General features: G+C 40.1%; 1 protein-coding gene across 1 annotated transcript in view; it reads left to right on the forward strand.

The window, feature by feature from the left end:
• Window positions 1-921: 921 nt before the first annotated feature.
• The window catches only part of EFR3B (EFR3 homolog B), a 117,292-nt gene continuing 98,009 nt past the window's right edge, over window positions 922-20,204 (forward strand). Inside the window, exon 1 of the mRNA XM_019712762.2 lies at window positions 922-1,030. Coding sequence (XP_019568321.1) covers window positions 967-1,030 — 64 coding nt within the window. The 5' untranslated portion in view covers window positions 922-966. The remainder of the gene's footprint in view (window positions 1,031-20,204) is intronic.

A 20,204-nucleotide genomic window follows, 5' to 3' on the forward strand; every position in this document is an offset into this window, starting at 1 on the left:
GCTAGAAAGGGGCGGTCTGACGTCATCGCCAAGCTCTGGAGATGAAGCTGTGGTTACCTGATCCCAGGGGTCTGGCAAACTAGTTACAGACGCGGCCCTAAGCAGGTGGCATGGAGGTTGTGGCTGGGTTTTCTCTTCATGGAGTGTGTGGCTTGTGTCCCGGGCGCCAGGACATAGGCATTTGTTATGTTTGCAGCCGAGTGGTAGAAATTTATTGACTGTTCAGGGTAGATCCTGGGGATGGGAGTATCTGGAATTATGGATTAGATAGTTCAAGGCCCAGAAAGCTAAAAATTTGAAGTAGACCATGGCCCATTTCGGGGTGTTTTTTCGGGGTTCTTCAGCCCCCATGGGCGCAATCCACTCACTCTTCTTTCCAATATTATATTTCCCCTGCTCTGGCTTCTGAAGAGCCAGGGATATGGGGAAGTTGGGGCCCTGGTTCTGGAAGGGGGAGGCTGTCAACAAAAGGTCGCTGCCCCTAATTCAATGCCAACAGGAGTCCCTAGTCTAAAGTAGGAAAAATGAGAGACTACTTAGGTGAACAGTTTGCAAACTGGAGAAACAGCCTCCAGTGGAAACCAAAAGTGTGCTCCATCCAGACAAAGGGGAGGCCCACTTATAGAGAGAAAGTACCTGCCCTAGTCCCTGATTGGTCCATCTTTATGCAAATGAGGAATCCAAATTTTCACAGTTGGATTAGTCCAAGTAATACTGTCCTGATTGCTGGAATCGTGTTGTGATTGGTTGTTATGGAGCTGCTCTGATTGGTCGGTAAAAATGCAAATGAGGATATAGCTGTTCAACTCCAATTGGACAGGGCAGGTCTCTCCCATTGGTCAAAATACAATTCCAAGAATTCCTTTATAAGGTTCTGTTCAGGCAAGAATGTAGTACGGGAGACTTGGCAGCTCACTCTTCAGTTTTCCCCTGGTATGCAGGGTGCATGAGAGGCCTCTGTAAACAATGACTGCCAGGCTCTGGATTATGAATTCGGGCCCAGTTAACCACGAGGAGTCCTTTCTGGCAGGTACATTCCTTCTCGGGGTCAACAGGCCTTAAACAAGATCTGAATCTCCTCATTTAAAAAAATAGGTTTCCATTTGGAGTCAAGATGGGTTTAAATTTAGTCTTTGCTCCTCTATTACATAGTTCTAATCTGTAGGCGGAAAGCTCAGACCAGGCTTTTCTTACACTCTTCCAGCTCTATCAAGGTATGTATGTGATTGTATCTATAAGCTCCTTCATTTTCCTCTCCCTGCTACTCACAGCCATATTTAACCCCACCTTCTGTTCTCACCTTTCTTTTAGCTGACAATATGAGTAGAATAATAATGAATTCTAACATAACCACTCATATATTCTCTCATTCCAAAGGATAAGACAAGCCTCTGCTGGAATAAATATCAGTCGGAGGAACTGTAATTTTTTGAATCAATATCATCAGTTATAAAATAAATGCAACTTGTCAAGTGATTATTTACTGCCCTGAAAAAGAATGGCTGCCAATTTCTTAGTAAATTACAAGGGCAAAGGTAGCATTGCATGTTGTCCTCACATGGCTTTAAACATCTTAAATACATTGCAGGAAGACAGTGAACAAAGGTTCAAAATTTCATAGTAGTTATTTTAAGGTAGATTTTTTCCCAAATACTTCAACTTTAAACTTTAATTTTAAAACAAATACTTTTTAAGAAAAAGGCTTATTCTGGATTATTTTCATAATCAACAAGTAATATAACTTAGTTCAGTAAAGTTTCTAAAATTCTTTACAAACATGAAATATAAGTCATGGTTAGAATTTTGATAGTTTAAAGCTTAAAAGATTTGGATTTATACTGATTCTCCAGGTGCTGATCTCTCAATATGATTTAGTAAAATCAATAAACATCTGTTTCTTTGATAGCTCACTTTTGACGCTGTAATAGAACTGGTATTGTGGTTGGATAATTGCAAAACATCAAGTCTTCAAATATTAAAGACTGATTAAGATGATACTCTTGAGCATAAGGGCAGTAAAACATGCTGAAGGTTAAAATTTATTACCATTTTTTCATACTGATGTTTTTATGGTTTGAATATGTGTAGCCATATTTTCTTCTGGGTGTGTTACATTAGTTTGGAATTGAAAAAGCAAGAAAGTAGCCTTCTTTTTCAGTCTTTAATATAGAAAGAAGAAGGAGAAGCATGAATTAGATGTGTATGGTGTGGAGCTGGAAGGTCTGATATGAGGTGTGATTGAAAAATACAGTGAATGTTTACATTAAAAAATGTATTACAGTAAATGAAACATTGCCATTAATTCCCCTCATTTCAAACACACTTATCCCATTGTTCTTGCCACTTTCTGAAGCAGTTCTGGAAGTCCTCTTTCGTGAGTGTCTTTACTTCATCCTCCATCGTGACAACGCTCCAAATCAGACATCTTTTCTGGTATGGCAATTTCTGTCAAATAAAAACATTACAAAAGCACAGTCAGTAACCACAAGATTGCCACGGGGTTACGAAAGTCAATTTGGGGAAGGTAATCAATAATGTTGTAAAGATTTTGTAGGGTATCCGATGGACACTTGTCTCATTAGGGAGACCACCTCAGGGATGACGTAGATGCCTGATCACTGCACTGTACACCTGAAGCTGAAGCTGAACAATAACAAATGTCAACTACACGTTTATATATTATGTATATAGTTACAAGAAGTGGAGTACAGCATTAGGAATGTAGACAGTGGAAATGTAATGGCTGTGTGCGATGTCAGAGGGATAGTGGATGTGGGGGGGGTCACTGTGTGAGGGATATAAATGATAAATGTCTAACTATTACATTGTTTTGTGCACCTGAAACTAATAAAAAAAAATTACAGTGCATCCTTATCCACCTTATTCACCAGATCTGGCACCATACAACTTCTTGTTCTTCCCCAAAGTCAAAATGACCATGAAAGGTAGACGTTTTGAATCGATTCAGGACATTGAGGCAGCCACGATAGTGCAACTAAAGACACTCACAACTAAAGAGGACTTCCAGAACGGCTTCAGAAAGTGGTAAGAAGGATGGGATATAAGTGTGCTCGAAGCGAGGAGATGTATTCTGAGGGGAATTGATGGCAGTGTGTGTTTTACTGTAATAATTTTTTTAAATTTTAACATTCACCATATTTTTTTATCACACTTCATATATGGGTTAGCAACATGAGTTCTGGAGTCAACTCTGTTATAATTTATGTTGGCAGGAGATAATGCCCATGAACTACATGGTAACCCCCCCCAATAAATAGCAACCATATGCTTTCATTTACTCATTTAAAAAAATTTTTTTATGTAATTAAAAAGATTCTACACATTCTAAACCTATATTTTAAAAGTAAATTAGGAAATATGTTGGACATACTTAAAGGTATAAAGAATAATTTAATGAATACCTGTGTATCCACCACATAGCTAAGGAAATAAAAAACATCGCTGATACTGTGTGTACTCTTCCCCAATACATCCCTGCTCCCTCTCTAAAAAAGGTTGCAACTATCTGAATTGGTGCTTTTAATTTCCAGGCATTTACAAATTGTTTTAGTACATATGTTTATGCACCTTAAAATATAGTGTGTTGTATCTTTTAGAAATCTTTATTTTGAAATAATTTCACTCAGAAAAGTTTGAAGAATAGTAGGAATATAAATCTTATATACCCTTTATCCAGATGCATCAATTGTTAACATTTTGCCTCTTACTATATCAGTTGTACTTGCTATCTATATATAGACATGTGTTTTCTGAATCATTTGTCAGTAATTAACAGATGTGTTTCTTTATCCATAAATACTTCAGTGTGTATTTCCTAAGAACAAGGACTTTCTCTGACACAACAGCTGTATATTTATCAAAATCAGCAAGTGTAACATTGATACAGAACTATTATCTAATCCTGTGGTTCTCAGACTGCACTGAGGTGACCCACAGCCCCCAGTGAGTTCACAGGGGGATTTCTATGGGATAGTTTACATTCTAAATTCTCAAGGCAAACAAAATGAAATCTGAGACTATGCAAAACTATTTGCTAGAGGTTGTTTACAATTTCAACAGTAGATGGCGCCATATCCCTGAATATGTCATTTATTTGGGAAGCTGGTTTTTTTTATTTTTTTGGTTTTCATGGCTGTGATTAAAAAGTCAGTACAGTGGAAAAATCAATGCCGAACAGTAAATGAGAGTGGTCTTGTCCAATCTGATTCCAACGTTTGAGAAGTTGTGCAGTGCCCAACAGGTGCACAAATCCCATTAGTAAGTAATTGTGGTTAAGAATGAAATAAAAAATATTTTTCTTTCAATTTATGTGTATTATTTTTTCAAATAGCAACTACATTGTTGGGGCATAAACACTTAATAAGTTGTTTGGACCTAGATATTTCTTGTGGCCAAGGGACACCATGAAAAAAATTATTGAGCAACTGAGGGTGCCTTGAACCAAGAATATTTGGGAAAATTTGATCTAACTCACAGTTCATGTTGAAATTTCACCATTGGTCCCAATAACATCTTTTTAAACTATGTTCCCCACCCTATCATTCCTCACCCCCTGGTCTAGAGTCTAATCTAGTATCACTTAGTTGTCATAGATCTTTAGTCTTCTTTTATCTGGTATGGTTCCTCGGCTTTTCTTTATCTTCCAACATGACAGTTATTTTTAGAATATTCCTCGTTTTATGTTTGGCACATTCTTGTGATTAGATTCAGTTATAGTTGGCTGGAATATCACAGAGAAGACATAATATCCTTTCAAGGGCATCATTATCAGAAGGTTAGTGATGTCGCTTTGTTCCATCTGTTAATGATGTTAACTTTAGTTGGTTAAGGTGTAAGTAGTGTTCACTAGATTAATCCACAGTAAAGTGATTGTTTTTCTTTGTAATGGGTAATTTGTAAGAGGATTCTTTGAGATTACTTAGATATTCTTTCTTCACTGAACTTTCACTCACAAATTTTCAGAATCCAATGATGATTCATGGCTAAAGAAATCATTACCTTGATGGATGCAAAATGGTGATTTTCTAACTCCATTATCCCTCCTACATTTATTACTTGGTATTCTACCTGAAGGGAGAGCTTTCCTTTCTCATTTATTCACTTATTAATTTATATTAGTGTGGACTCATATATCCTTATTTTAATCTATGAATATGGTGTTATTACTATTATTTATTTTGATGCTCAAGCTGATTCTTATGGCTTTTTGATATGTCTCCACCATTTTTCGATCACTTCCTTGCTTTCTGGCACAAGCCCTGGTTCCCTAAGTCCTTTAGTGGAGAATGGTATTTAGAAACCAAGCTCTGGGCGCTACATGTGCTCATTGATACTAGGGTGTCTGCTTTGGGCCCTTTTAGTTGACTGAGCCCCCAAAAAATAAATTTATATACATACATGCCCATAAATCCATGTATTAAAACAGTTCATACTGATGTCCCAATTCATTTTAGTACAACAGGGCTCATTCTCGTCTTCTGCCTTTCCACATTCATAACTCCTCTCTTCAACAGTGAGAAACTGGCTCTCATCATCCTCAGTATATTTACTCATTTGCTCAATCCTACAATACACAAGAAGTAGTTTCAGAATTGCTGACCCATACCATTTCAAAACACAGAAACACTTTGTATTAGAGTTCACTATTTGTTTACAGCTATTTTTTTCTTAAACTGACACATGTATTTTGTCATACAGTTTCATATAGTATAAAAATTATGTTTAAAAGTTAATTGGGTTACTCCTTTATTCCCCTCTGGTGTGTTTATGGTTTTCATCTGAAATACAATTAAGTTCATTTATTCCTGTTTATACTTTATTTCAGTTTTCCCCCTTTATTAGTTGACTTTATTAATTTTTTTGAATATGTAAAACATTACTGTAGTTTCAAAAGGCAAAATGATACAAATTGGCATACTCGGAAAAGTGTCACTTTCACCCACTATCTTACTACTCTCTTCATCTTTCCTCACCCACCTTCTCTGGGCAGCCAATCACATTATACCCCAGTTTATTCCTTCTTGTGTTTCTTTTTATAAAAAGTTGGCAGTTATGTGTATATTTTCTTATTTCTCTTTCTTACACGAAAGGTTACTATATGTATGCATCTGTCCTTTTGAACTTTGCTTTTTTTCACGTAACAGTATATCCCGCAAAGTACCAACTATTAGGTCACAAAGATCATACTCATTCTTGTTTGTTTGTTTGTTTGTTTGTTTGTTTGTTTGTTTGTTTCATACTCATTCTTTTATAGTTACATAGTGAGTACTCCATTGTGTGGATATGCCATGGTTTTTTCAATCACTATGTTTATGGGCATTTATGTATTTTCAGATTGCTGTGGGTAAATTTCTTAAAAAGTGGAATTACTGGGTCAAAAGTAAATGGGTATTTATTTAGTTTTGTTATATACGGTATTGCCAAATTCTGTAAGGTAACGTTGTGAGAATTTTTGCATCAATGTTCTTAAGTAGTATTAGAATTAAGTAATATTCTTAAGTAGTGCAATTACACATTAAGTAAATTGTGCTACCTTTACCTGGCTTAACTATTAATGTTATACTTGCTTCATAAAAAAAATGTGGAAGTTTTGTTTCATTTTCTATGCTCTGGACTAATTTAAGTGACATAATTCATACATTTGCAATAATTGGGAGAACAATGTAATCAGCACTCCAGGTATCCATTTCCCAGCTTATGTACAATCTTGTTTCAGCTACACCCTCCCCTTGACCCAGATTATTTTGAGGCAAATATCTATAACATTACTTATCTTATTATATATCTTTAGAAGGTAAAGCTCTTAATTACAAGCATACCCACAAAACCACGGGCACACTATGATGGGCAGAATTCCCTACAGACCAGTTCTCCCACTGATAACTATAAACTCTGGAAAAAATGCAATACGACTACCTGGGGATTTCGAGGAGTAATAAAAGTCAGGCCGATGGCAGAGGGGACTGAAAAACTTGGAGAAGTGACTGGCATGAGATGAGTTTCTCCTGAGCAATACAAGGACCTTAGGACATGAGGACTGATCAGCCCTTTCTGTCTCACATATCAGTGCACGGGATTTTCGTTCTAAGCGTGTACTGTACTGTGTCAGAAGATGTGACTATTAGGCTCCCCTGTAGACCTCTATGTACTCGTCTTCCTCCCATCCCAAAGACTGTTTGGCAGTTTGTATTTTCCAAAAATGGCTGCAACAATATCTCCCATCCGACATGGTATTTATTTGTTATTATGGTAAAATTAAAATATATCACATAAAATTTACCATTTTAACAATTTTAAGTGTACAGTTCAGTGGCATTAAGGACATTCACTTTGTTGTACAATCATCACCACCGTCCATCTTCAGAACTTGTTTCATCTTCCCAAACTGAACCTCTGTACCCATTAAGCACTAATTCCCCATCTCCCCTACTCCTAGCCCCTGGCAACCACCATTCTACTTCTAGGCACCTGACTGCTCTAGGCACCTCCTATGAGTGGAATCACACAGTATTTGTCCTTTTGTGACTGGCTTATTTCACTTAGCATAATGTCTTCAAGTTTCCCATATAATGTTCTTATAATAGGACGGACACTCCTCCCCATGAGAGGTATGTGTGTGGGGTATCTATGTTCCCTCTTCCTTGTGACTGGTGTAAGTGATATTATGACACTTTCAAAACTAGGTAATAAAAGGCAACACAATTTCCTTCTAATTCTCTTGGAATGCTCACTTTTGGAATCCAGACATCCACTGTGAAGCAGTCCCAAGCAGTTCGTGCAGAGACCCACACAGAAAGGAACTGAGGCCCCCACCCCCATCCACAGCCACAGCTGAGCTCCCATATGACAGCTAGCACCAACTTGCCAGCCATGGGATTGAGCCATCTTGAAAGTGCCAAGGGAAATGAAACAAGGATGCCAACAAGGGTGGAGTGCAGCAATGAGGAATTTGTAGCAAGTAATACTCAGTAATATATACAAGTAGAAAATTGCCATTAACCCCACTAAGGAATTTGAACTCAGAGCAAGGTGCCAATTCTGGGGTACTGAAAGAGCTCAAATGCCATCTGTCTCCTATTCTTTAGATGCCAAGTTCATTTGAACCTGATGGCCTTTGTACTTAGTTCCCCTCTACCTAAGAAGCTTTTTCCCTGAGCTCCAGGTGCTCCAATCATACTGGTCTGGTTACTCAGGGAGGAGAGATTTTGGCACAAACCAATGTTTCCACCTATACATCCAAGTGTAGTAATTTGTACCCAATTATCTAATAACATGTTTATGAAAGAAAGGAAAGAGAAGGGAAGGAAATGACAAGAAACAGAATTACAGAAGGAAGGGACTCTCTAGTCCTGTAGGGCTCCCTTTTTTACCCAGCTCTCTTTAACAGTTAGGGTAAAGGGATAGCAAAGATAGTGACAAAAGTCGTGGATAACCGTAAAAAAAGTAGGAAGTATGCTGATTATGAGGGACAACTGAAAAAACGAGACCAGTCTGCTGCTGATTAGTCATGCATGTTAGCAGCTTAATGCAATTTTAACATTTTGCAAAGTACATCAAAATTCTTTACGTTCACATTTCTATAGGGTTTTTCTACAGGTTTCAGCTTTGGTCGGTTCTGCCAAACAGTTTTCCAAAGTGGCTTTATCAATTTGCACTCCCACAAACAGTGAATGAGAGTTCCAATTGTTCCAAATTCTCATTGGCCCTCAATTTTGTCAGTCTTTTAATTTTAGCTTTCCTCATAGGTTTGTAGTAGTATCTACTAGTAGTTTTAATTTGCCTATCCCTGATGAGTAATGAGATTGGGCGCCTTTCCATATGTTTATAGGCCATTTCCTCCTATATGAAGTGCCTGTTAAATTATCTTGCCCAATGTTTCATTGAGTTGTTTATGTTTTTTATCGATTTGTAAGACTGCTTTATGTATTCTAGGTATATATCCTTTATCAGATATATACACCTTACACAAGAATATTTGTAGCAGTACTATTAGTAACAGTCAAAAACTGGAAAAAATTCATTTGTCCAGAGTGGCAGAATGGATAAATTGTGGTATATCCTCGCAATAGAATACTATATTATTGCTCTATAGTACTATACTACTGCTATGAATCTCATCAACGTAATGTTGAATTAAAGAAGCTAGACACAAAAGAATATGTCCTGAGTGATTCCAATTTTTTTTTAAATTCAGAAACAGATCAAACTCATCGGTGGTGTTAGTCATGATTCTGGTTATCTTTGGTGTAGTGGATGAAAAGGGTGTAAAGAGGGTTTCTGGTCATGTTCTATGTTGTGATCTGGGTGGTGGTTACATAGGTGTGTTCACGTTGTGAAAATTCATTGGACTGCACACTAATAATTTGTGCACTTTTCTGTAGTGTGCCACACACAAAAAAATTTACAAAAAACATTCCTACCTAGTGTTGACCAGGGCCTAAGCACTAGAAAAACAGACTGGGCCTGATGATTTCCTGCGCTCAGAGTTTCTTGTGCTGTTCCTGTGATAGATGTTGGTGTCCATGGAGACCAGACAGAGAATGTATGGTGGGGAATCAAAGAAGGGATTGGAGCCTAGAGAAGCAGCACGTGTGACAAAGGAACAGACACTCAGCAGGCATCTTCTCCCCCCTGTACTTTCAGATCCCGAACTCAAGCCTCAGCCAGTTCCCTGCTAATGCAAATATCCCCCAGTGACAACTGTGACAACAATTGCTGGTCATAACTTACAGGGAATCCACCCCATAACTAGCCCCAGCCCGTCCTCTCCGTTACGTTTTACTCGGCCCCGTGGGAAAGTTGGCCTGGCAGAGACCGTAGAAAAGGCCTTCTCTGGATGAGACAAACTAAGACGTCACTACCTAGAGGTCACTAGTATGGTAACCTGAGCTCTGAAGTGGAACCTCACGGAGGGCAAACGCCTGAACAGGCCTTTGAATCACAGCAGTGAATGTTGAAGAGCGCAGCCTTGACGCAGAAACACGTTACTTTCAGCAGAGTTCTTCAGCTCCTTGCTCAGAGCTTATTAATTCTTATTTTAAACATAGTCACCTCACCTTATTTTCTGACGTTCTAGGTCTACAAAGAGAAAGTTAGAAGTGGGTGGGTGAAATTTTCTCCTGAGGGTGCACATGTGTTTAGCTGTGTTAAGTTTGAGGATTCTGGATACAAATGCATGTACGTAAGTGTTACGTGTGGAAGTCTGTGTCTCGCAAGGTGTTGGTTATGATGAATGAGTGTGAGGAAGCACTTGTAGATTTGCATCTTGTACGTCTGTCAGTTGTCAGTTTGTGTGTGTATCGGGGGTATTGGTATGTAAGGACATTTGTGAATGAGTTTGTCATTTCCTGTGTTTATAAACTCGTACATACATGTAATCAGATGTAAAATACGCAAGTGATCATTTACACTTATGGGAACACGTAGGATGTATATATAAGAGCATTTGTGAGTCTGCTTATAAGTTTATGTCTTTGAGCTAAGCTGTGAGCTCTTGTAATGGATTTATGTAGGGACAGCCCTAGGCCAAGTCATATGGTTGAACCATATGGCATTACCATTTTTGTGAGTTAAAAATGGTTAAATATTAAGTGATGTTTGTATGATTCCACTGAATGTGTTTATGCATATACATGTGTACACATACACACATATAGTCTATCCAGCCTTGCCTCTGCACCACCTTAGCATTACTCTCAGAGCTAAGGTGACGCTCACTGTAAGTATGAGACCTGGGAAGAAATTTAACATGGATCTTGAAGGAAAGATAAGATACAACAGAAATGATGATTAAAACAACAGAAAGCTCCAATAGGGATATAACGAAAAATGAGATTGAAAGTTCTTTACTCTGGGAAGCCTTCTCAAAAACCTGTTTTGTACCTACTTACCCCAAATTTGCCTCTGTCATGGACGTCCACACACACTGTGAACGTCCTCTATGATTTGTCATATTGAACTGTAGTTGTTACTTTAAGTGGCTGTCTTCCCCACTAGACTGATGGCAGGACCTGCGTCCCTGAAGTTCACTTATTTCCTAGCATACAGCACAAAGCTTGGTATAGAATAGAAACTCAACTAATACTTGTTGAAGAATTGGGTGACTAAAAGCAAGATATAAATTCTGATAAATCTGTCCACATGTGACTTTTACTCTAGCCAAGGTGTATTACTCTTGTTCTGTGCAACTGATAGACATTTTGGAGAGGGGGTTAACATGCATGGAATATCATTTTAAAAATATTAATTTAAGTGATAAAAAGAATTACAGGAGTAGGGATAGTTAGCAATCAGAAGCCCTTTAGTTACCCACATATGTCGTAATAAAAAACCTAGACTATAGCAGCAGTGGGAATGGACAGGAAAGGAGAGATCAAAAAGTGCTGCAATCGAAGAAGATTCTTGGTGATAGCGAGGTATGTGAGAAATGGAGAGAGAGCAAGAAAGGGTGACCTTCAGTTTTGGAGCCTGGGTAACTAAGGCAATTATTATAACACTTGTAGATATAAGGAGGCCCAAGGGTAAACAATGTAAACATTAGTGAGCTCTGTTTTGAACATGTTGCAGATTTTGAATGTGTCAGAAATGAATTGAGGGTAACAAACAGAAGAACATCCTAACCAATAAGGCCTAAAGGCAGTTAGATAAGTGACAAGAGCCCTGGCAGGTGGCCTAGGGTGTAGATACTCAAACATTCCTTCACAAATACTCACTCAGTACTTCTGTGCCAGGCAATGGCCCAGGCACTGGGCATACAGCAGTAAATAAAACCAAGTTTCTGCCAACTTTTATACATTCCTTATCCCTGCAGATACTTGTAAGCTCTTCTTTTGCTTAATTAAATGTAGTAAGCATTTACAATCTGTATGTAAATCTGTATGTATATTACAATCTGTATGTAAAAGTTCAATATCTGAAGTGTTTGCTGGTCTGTTTCTACTGTCTGTTGTTTCTCACTCACGCTGTCTTATTTCCTTCCATGCTTGGTTATCTTTGACTTTGGGTTGAAATTTTTTTGTAGGGATCTCCTGAAAATTAAAATGAAATCTCCTGGGAATTAAAAAAAAAATTTAAAAGTATAAAGATGTCAGTTCTCTTTAAGTTAACCTATAGAATCAATACCATTACAAGTACCATCCTAAAAGGAACCTGACAAGATGATTTTAAATTTTATATGGAACAGCAAAGGACCCGTAATTATTAAGACACTCCTGGAAAAGAACGGGTTGGGGAAACTTGTCCTACAAGATAGCAAGACTTATTTTAGAGCCCGCGAGATTAAATACAAACTTGCCACCCATGTATTCAGATTATCCCTAATCACACTCCACTGTGTCTACTCTACTTCATAGTCCACTGCTCTTGGCCTGACACTCTTGTTCCAGCCTGCTCAGTCTCCTCCCAGTCTTCTAAATTTGGGTACCACATCCCCCCACTTTGCCTTTGCTCTTTCTGTATCCCTTGCCTTTAATTCACAAATCCCTCCTTTCTACCAACCGCTGGCCTGGTCCTGCTTAAATACTACCTCCAAAATCTTATGCAGCTTATATAAATTCTTACCCAGCTCGTATAAATTTTTTTCCTCCAAACTCTCATGCCCCTTATTGTTTCTGCCATTTATTTTGCATTTTAGCATATATAGCATTGAAAAAGAGAGAAGAAAAGAGAGAAGGGAACCTAGAGAAGGGCATTCAGAATTGGCCTGATGTAGACCTGCTGTACCCACCTCACAGGAGGTGTTCAGTCTCCTTGAGCATGTATCCAAGGTCTGCCAGAAAGCCTGCCAAGAGTCATTAAACACTCACAGGCTGATTTGGGTGGGAAATGTCGCCTAGTCTGATAAAAACCCTACAGGATTGCTGGCAACCTTGAAGCTGTTGTTGGTACACAGGAGCTGTTTTCACCTCTCTTCATCTGGTTAACAGTTTTGACCACAACGACTAAAAGATCAGGAATAATCTATATGTTTATCCAGAGGAGTTTGGGTTCTGTGATGGTACAACCACGGGCAGCTAGTAAAAAGGATGAGGCAGCTCTGTATCAGTGAAGGGGAACTCTCTCCAAGGCTAGATAAGGAAAAAAGCAAGATGCAGACCAAAGTCACCATGTCTGGGTTCCCTGTTGGTTTGTATGTTTGTTTGGAGAATGTGCATACTCGTGAACCTGGACAGGCAGAGGCTGGTGACTATGGGTGCCTGAGGGGAGGGACGAAGGATTGGGAAGTGCGAGTGGGAGACTTTTCACTGAAACCCTTTTGTACCTTTTGTATTTTGTACCATGTGCAGCTATTGACTATTCAAAAAAAATTAAATGTTTAAACGACAATAATAAGAAGCAGAGATATTGGCAAGAACCAGCAAATTAGATGGTGCCAAAACACAGCATTTGGATTTTTTGTGCAACATCTTTTGAAGCCAAAAGGAACGCTGGCAAGGGGCAGCACGCTCCTCATTAAGGCTAAGATGAATGTGTTGCAGGGCAAACCTTCTAACCTGGCCAAAAAGCCTTTGAACTAGCAGGTGAAACAGAGCAAGCACAATGCAAGCTACGGCTGCAAAATTAAACACCTCCAAAAAAGATACTAGCATCAGAATTACAACTGAGAGAGAATGGGTTGCTTAGCACTGGATATTTGGTTCCAGAAAGAGAACCAAATTAATAATCATATGAAATTGAGGAAGTCAAAATATCCCCCTGTGTAGTTGCAAAGCAGACACTAGCTTTTAACCTGCCTTCTGCTGGAGGGGGAGAAGAGGTGGGTGGCAGTTCAAGGCTTCTGCCCAGCTCCCCGTGTGGAGACCAGATCCCAGCAACCACAGCTGCTGTGGCATTACGGTCAAGCAGGCTTTGGAACTGCTGCTTCAGACGAATGGTTGCCAGTAATCCAAGATATTTCCAAAAAGGGCAAGGTCAAGGATCTGAGAAAAGTGCTTGAATCATGGTCAACACGTACCAATGCACTGGTATAAGAGGGAAAGCCATGGGAGCTGAAAACTGCCACCAACCAAGTGACAATCTCCAGAGTCCCCTCCTAAGACTTAAGTGTGTGTGAACTTCAAAAGAGAAAAAACTGTTAGTTGGGTGTGAAGCTTCTTTACTCTCTAAAGAAAGTACCGCAGGATGGATGGCTAATTTGGAGGATTAAAGTGTCAATTCATAACCATGTATCAGCAAGGAGAGGAGAAGAGATCTATTGATATGTTCATGCTAGAATGGGCTGGTCACAGGGAAGAAGACCGGGAGGATTAGGGGCCCTTGAGTCTAGATAATGTAAGAATGATTGTCCACTAAAATATGTGTAATAAAGACACATCACAACCTCAAAGATCCCTTTGAATTCTCGGTATTGGTGAATTATTCAGGGCTGAAAAAGAGAAAAGAAACCAGGATGGCTCTTAGAAAAGAGAACAGAAGGTAGAAGTAAGGCCTGGAGCAGCAAAGGAAGTGGTGTAGTTGGGCCTCTGCCCCTTATGCCAGTGAGTCTTAGTGCATGGGGGGCAGTTTTCCTCCCGCCCCAGTCAAGGAGCTCTGAGAGCCCAGTGGGTTCTGACTGGAGACTCCACAGCCTGACTTGCTTTCAGTGTGGTAGGTATGTCACAAGCAGTATCACTGTGAATACTTGGTCACCCTTCCCTGGCACTTTTGGAACTTGAGCAGATGGGGATGGCCCCACGTTGGCTTCAGCTATGGCCCAGAGGAAGCCTATGGCTGGCTAGTGGGAGCCTGCAGTCTTGAGGATTTTTGCCCAGTGAACATATCTTTTCTTGCGTATGACAATGCAACTTCTAGAGAAATTTCCCTTAAAAAAAAAATCCTCAATTTTAAGGATTTCAAGAAACTATGAATAACTCAGAATCTGGCAGCAATTCTAGAGGCCCCAATAAAAACTTGCACTCCCCCAACAGGAGGCTGGAATATAAATACAAAAGAAGAGTGAAAGGCCTGAATGTATCAATCTTTGTGGAGAGCCACAGATATCTGACCAGGGAGAAATGAAAGAGTTGAGAGTTGGGAGAGAGAGACATGAGGATCAAGAGGAATGGAGGAGGAGATTTTTATGAATTATTACTGTGAGTTATGACTAGATCTTTGAAGGAGATAAATAGAGATTGCAATTCCTTTTAAATAGTTGCTGAACTCTGCTGATTTGACTGTGACACCATGTGGAGACTGGGGACCAGGGAGCTCAGGCTTACCTTCGGGTTACATCAGACTCCACCCTTCTTAGAAGCAGTGGCGATTATAAGTACCACACAATGTCTATGCTTCATAAATATTTGTTGTTGAATGAATAAATGACTTAGTGAATGAAAAATTGCAGATAGCAAAGAGAAGAGATGAAAACATAAAAGGAACAGGCAGTCAACTAAAGGAGAAGTGAGGTTATTGCTTAGCCATAGAGCAATAAATGGACAAGTGGGGTCCTTGTTCCTAGAGGATGAGAAACTAGGAGTGAAATAGAGACTAGAAGTACTTGTGTGGCTTAGAAAAGCTAAGTCCAGGAACAAGTAAAGGGACATGGCTTTATGCAGAGGCCAGAGAGAATGTTACCCATACCCAGCAAAAATTCACGTAGGAGAAAACCCTTTTATACTTCACCAAGCCTAGATGTGAAATACATTTTACATAAACACACACGTAAAGTTTGCATGGTTTTACTACGTACTGAATTTTCCACAAATGCAACTGTTGCTTAAATTGCAAGAAGACTGCATTTTTTTGGGAACTTTCCAGAGAGTTGTTCAAAGTTTCAGAAAATTCTTTCATGGATGGTAATGTTGTTCGTGGTATTTGTGTCAACACATCTATCTATCCAATTCCTGGTGATTTTATAGATGTGTAGGAGTGTATTTGTTTATCCTTATTTTCTAAATGTTAATGACAAAGAGGAAAGATCAACAGTATTCACATGGATATTGTCTTACTTTTCTTAAATCCAATCTTATTCATTACCAGCAGGTATAAGCACCTGCCTGTTTTGTCCTCTAGCTTAGCTGTGCCTTAAGCATTTATGTATTATAATACAAATTATTTCATTTTAAGTTATTTTCCACTATTTCTCCTTTGTATCACAGATATACATCAATTTTAGGGAATCATGTGATTATGTAGGCTATATTGCTTATGAATTTCATAGTGATATGTTACAATTTTTTAAAATAAAAAGCTAATATTAGGTCTTATATGACTGGAGCAACTGCCCTAGAATAGTAAATGAACTTTTAAATTTAGCTGTAGAGCTGTAGTTTACACACACAGCACACATACACATTTATGTGTCCATATATACTGTACACACAAAGCAAATCTCCTCTTATAACAAAGCTTGTTATTGCAAACAGTTAGATATAAAATATGTCAAATGACATACCCCAGGATATAACAACTTCCTATGGAAAAACTGAACCTAACTTGTCTTTAAATATCCTTCCTGGCCAGACTTGTATTCTTGGAACAGGACCAAGCTAAAACAGTTTTAGTGTATATTATTACTTTTCTAGCTTAAAGGGAACAATGGTTCTTGTGCATAAGACTTCACAGTCTGTATAACAGTGAATTTGCATATGCAGTATGCATTATATTGTATAGCATGTTACAGTAGTTGCAATTATAGTAACATCTTTTTATAACGTTGGTCTCCTCTTCCTTCCAAAGTGACATCAAACTGGACTGCTGGACTGTTGTGTGGAGATATTTCATCTCATTGTTTTCTACTTTAGTGACTGCCATAGAAGAGAGCATTTCTGAATCTAGAACATCTAGATTCAGAGTTCAGAGGCCTTGGTTCCTTGGTTTTTTCTCTCCCTCCCCGCCCCCCACCTGTGTTTTTCACCCTGTCCCTTCCCTCCTCCCACTCTTTCCTCCCTTTGCTGTGCCTCCACACTTTGAGTCACAGGCTGCATCCCATCTTGAAGGCGTGATCATTAGTCAGGGATGCAGGGCCAGCCTTGCCCTGGTTTTCCTTGGCTGGGGAGAGCCGTGTGCAGCCGTGCTCTCTGCGGGCATCTGGAGAGACTGCAGGGACAGCTCCGGCAGCTCCCACAGCCCAGGTTCCTCTGGAGTTGGCCGAGCCCAAGGACAGGGATGGCTGCACTGGCAGCATTCACCTAGGAAGATTGGTGCTGGAAGCTGACAGAGGCTGTGCAGGGGAGGCAGGAGGAGCTGTGTCGCATGGAGACCTGGCAGGTGCACAGGTGGAATTGCAGATCAGAGTTTTAACCTACCTGCCTAGAGAAACCACCAAATGTGACCCACAGTGTGGGTATTAAGCTAACCATCTGCCTGTGGTGTCCCGAGGCCCTAGGACGGGCATGTGAGAATCCATCCCAGATGTGCCTGGGCCAGCCTTAGCCTTCCCTCTCTCTCCTCTATGCCTCAGTTCTCATCCGTCTTCCCACTCTCTCTGGGGAAACAGTGCTCACGGTACTTTTTAATAGTTGCTATGAGGCAAAACTCTGAAATTCCAAGGTACTCAAGTTATATAAACCAGGGGACTCAAAAGAAGTGAGTGTTCTCTCAGAACCCAGTCTTGTAGACAGGAAGGAAGTAGAGTCTTTTTTCTTGATTTCCCTAAGCTCACCAAGCTGTTCTTTTGAAATATATGATCACCCCCTTTCCATGTGTTCTTCAACTTAGAGTGGAGGACAGAACTGAGACCCCTGCTTTGTTCAGTAAAGGGGGACACAAAAGCTGGAAAGGCTGGAAGGGTGTGGCTTCCCACAGCTGCCTGACAGAGGTGTTCCTCCTGGGGGCAGAGGGTGGACCAGATAAACTCTGCTTTTCTCCATGTCTCTTCATTGTTCTCAGCCAGGTTTCTGCCTCTTCTTTGGGGAGGGAATTAGGTAGCAAGGGTAAGAAAAATTAAAGTCCAAGATTGGAATAGGTCCCTAGGGGATGAAGGTGGGGGTGGTCCTCTCTCTACCAAACTCGTAAAATTTACCGTAAAATGATGGACTCTCTTACCATTTTTTACCCTTGCATCTCTAGAAAGGACACATATGGGGTAGACCAGCAGCTCCAGCCTTAAGTGAAATTGTGAAGAAATTATTGTTTATCCTGGGTGTCCTCCTCCTTTTTTCTGTGCCTCTCCCCCTAGCTCTTGGTGTTGTTCCCCTTCCCATCCCATGTCCTGTCATCCAGAGGATGCTGCTCTCCACGCTGCTCTACCCAGAAGTCCCATAGCCAGACCTCCCGGGGCAGGAGTGCGCACTGCGTATCAAAGCACTTCTCTTTTCTCCTGCCATTCTACATCACACTCTGGTTCCCTGGGGTTGTTTATCTTGCCAGTGAGCCCTTACCATAAAAGCATCTAATTAAGCTAATTCAACATAAAGTCATGAAAGTGTTCTTCTTAAAGAGCTTGGCTGTTTCCCCTTACTCCTAAAAATAGCCACACAAGATACCCAACTGGCCTGACATGAAGGAATCTTTTTTAAAACCAAGACTCTCTTCTTTCCCCCTAATATGGTCTACAAGTTCTATAGGCAAATTCAGACAAGGCCAGCCTCTCTTCCTTCCTCTCCTGCCTCACTGAGAAATTTCCTAGAAATTTAGGTGAGAGCTAGAAAATATCCCCACTAATGGTTTTCTGAATGGTACTTGGCATTTTTAACATCTCTGTCTTGGGAGGTAGCACTGCTCTTACCACTTCACCCTAGACTCCTCCTATCGCCAGAAAAAGAGAGCTTCCAGAGCAGAGTAAATTGTTGACCTCAGAAGAATATACATGCGATGGGTCATTTGTAATGAGGAGAGATTCAATAATCTCCTGGAACAGAAATAATGAAGATGCTGGCCAGCCTTTACCACTTATGACATACTTTTGTGGTCTGCTGTGCCCCTTTGGAGGACACTTAGGGGATAGGAGCATGAGCATGGAGCCCCAAATACACTGCAAATTCTTGTGAGGCAAGGCAGACGCAGCCTCGATAAAAGCTCTCTTCCTGGTTGTCAGGGGCTACACAGGTGGTGCTGATTCAGTGTCTGTGATGGTTATTTATTTACTTATTTTTTATATTAGTACTCCTAATTGTTTTTGTTTTTGTTTTTTAAGATTTTATTGGGGAAGGGAGCAGGACTTTATTGGGGAACAGTGTGTACTTCCAGGCCTTTTTTCCAAGTCAAGTTGTTGTCCTTTCAATTTTAGTTGTGGAGGGCGCAGCTCAGTTCCAGGTCCAGTTGCCGTTTTTCTAGTTGCAGGGGGCACAGCCCACCATCCCTTGCGGGACTCGAGGAATTGAACTGGCAACCTTGTGGTTGAGAGCCCACTGGCCAATGTGGGAATTGAACCGGCAGCCTTTGGAGTTAGGAGCACGGAACTCTAACCACCTGAGCCAACAGGCCGGCCCCCAATTTTATGTGTCAACTTGACTGGGCAAAGGAATGTCCAGATGGCTGGTAAAACATTATTTCTGGGTGTTTCTGGAAGAGATTAGCATTTGAATTGGAAGACTGGGTAAAGAAGATCACCTTCATCAATGAGGATGGACATCATCCAATCCACTGAGGATCCTGATAGGATAAAGAGGCAGAGGAAGGGTGAGTTCTCTCTCTCCTTTGAGCTGGGATAGCCATCTTCCTCTGCCATTGGACGTCGGCACTCCTGGTTCTTACACCATCGGCCCCTGATTCTCAGGCCTCTCAGACTTACACCATAAGATTCTATGGTTCACAGGCCTTCGAACTGGGACTGAATTATACCACTCGCTTTCCTGGTTCTCCAGCCTGCAGACAGCAGATTGTGGGGCTTCTCATGAGCCAATTCCTATAATAGATCTATCTATCTATCTATCTATCTATCATCTATCTACCTACCTACCTATATATCTATATCTATATGTATATCTATTTCTATATCTATATACTATTGGTTCTGTTTCTCTAGAGAACCCTGACTAATACAGCACTTCTACATAATTTCCCCAAAATCAATAAAGGACTAAATGGAGATAAAATTCGTATTATCTTTCTCAGTTTACCTGCTTAACCAAGTGTGGAATGTCATGGAATCAGATCTTGTATATTTGTCAGAATTTTGTCAACTTAAAAGGCAAAAAGGAAGGGATTTGTTGATTTGTGTATCAGGAAGTCTAAAACATGACTCCTCAGGTGTGGTTGGGTTTAGAGGTTTAAATGATGTCATTATCTCTGTCTCCCCATCACTGGCTTGTTTGCCCTTGAGTTGG

This window comes from Rhinolophus sinicus, linkage group LG05 (genome assembly GCF_036562045.2).
Source record: "Rhinolophus sinicus isolate RSC01 linkage group LG05, ASM3656204v1, whole genome shotgun sequence".
NCBI lineage: Eukaryota > Metazoa > Chordata > Mammalia > Chiroptera > Rhinolophidae > Rhinolophus > Rhinolophus sinicus.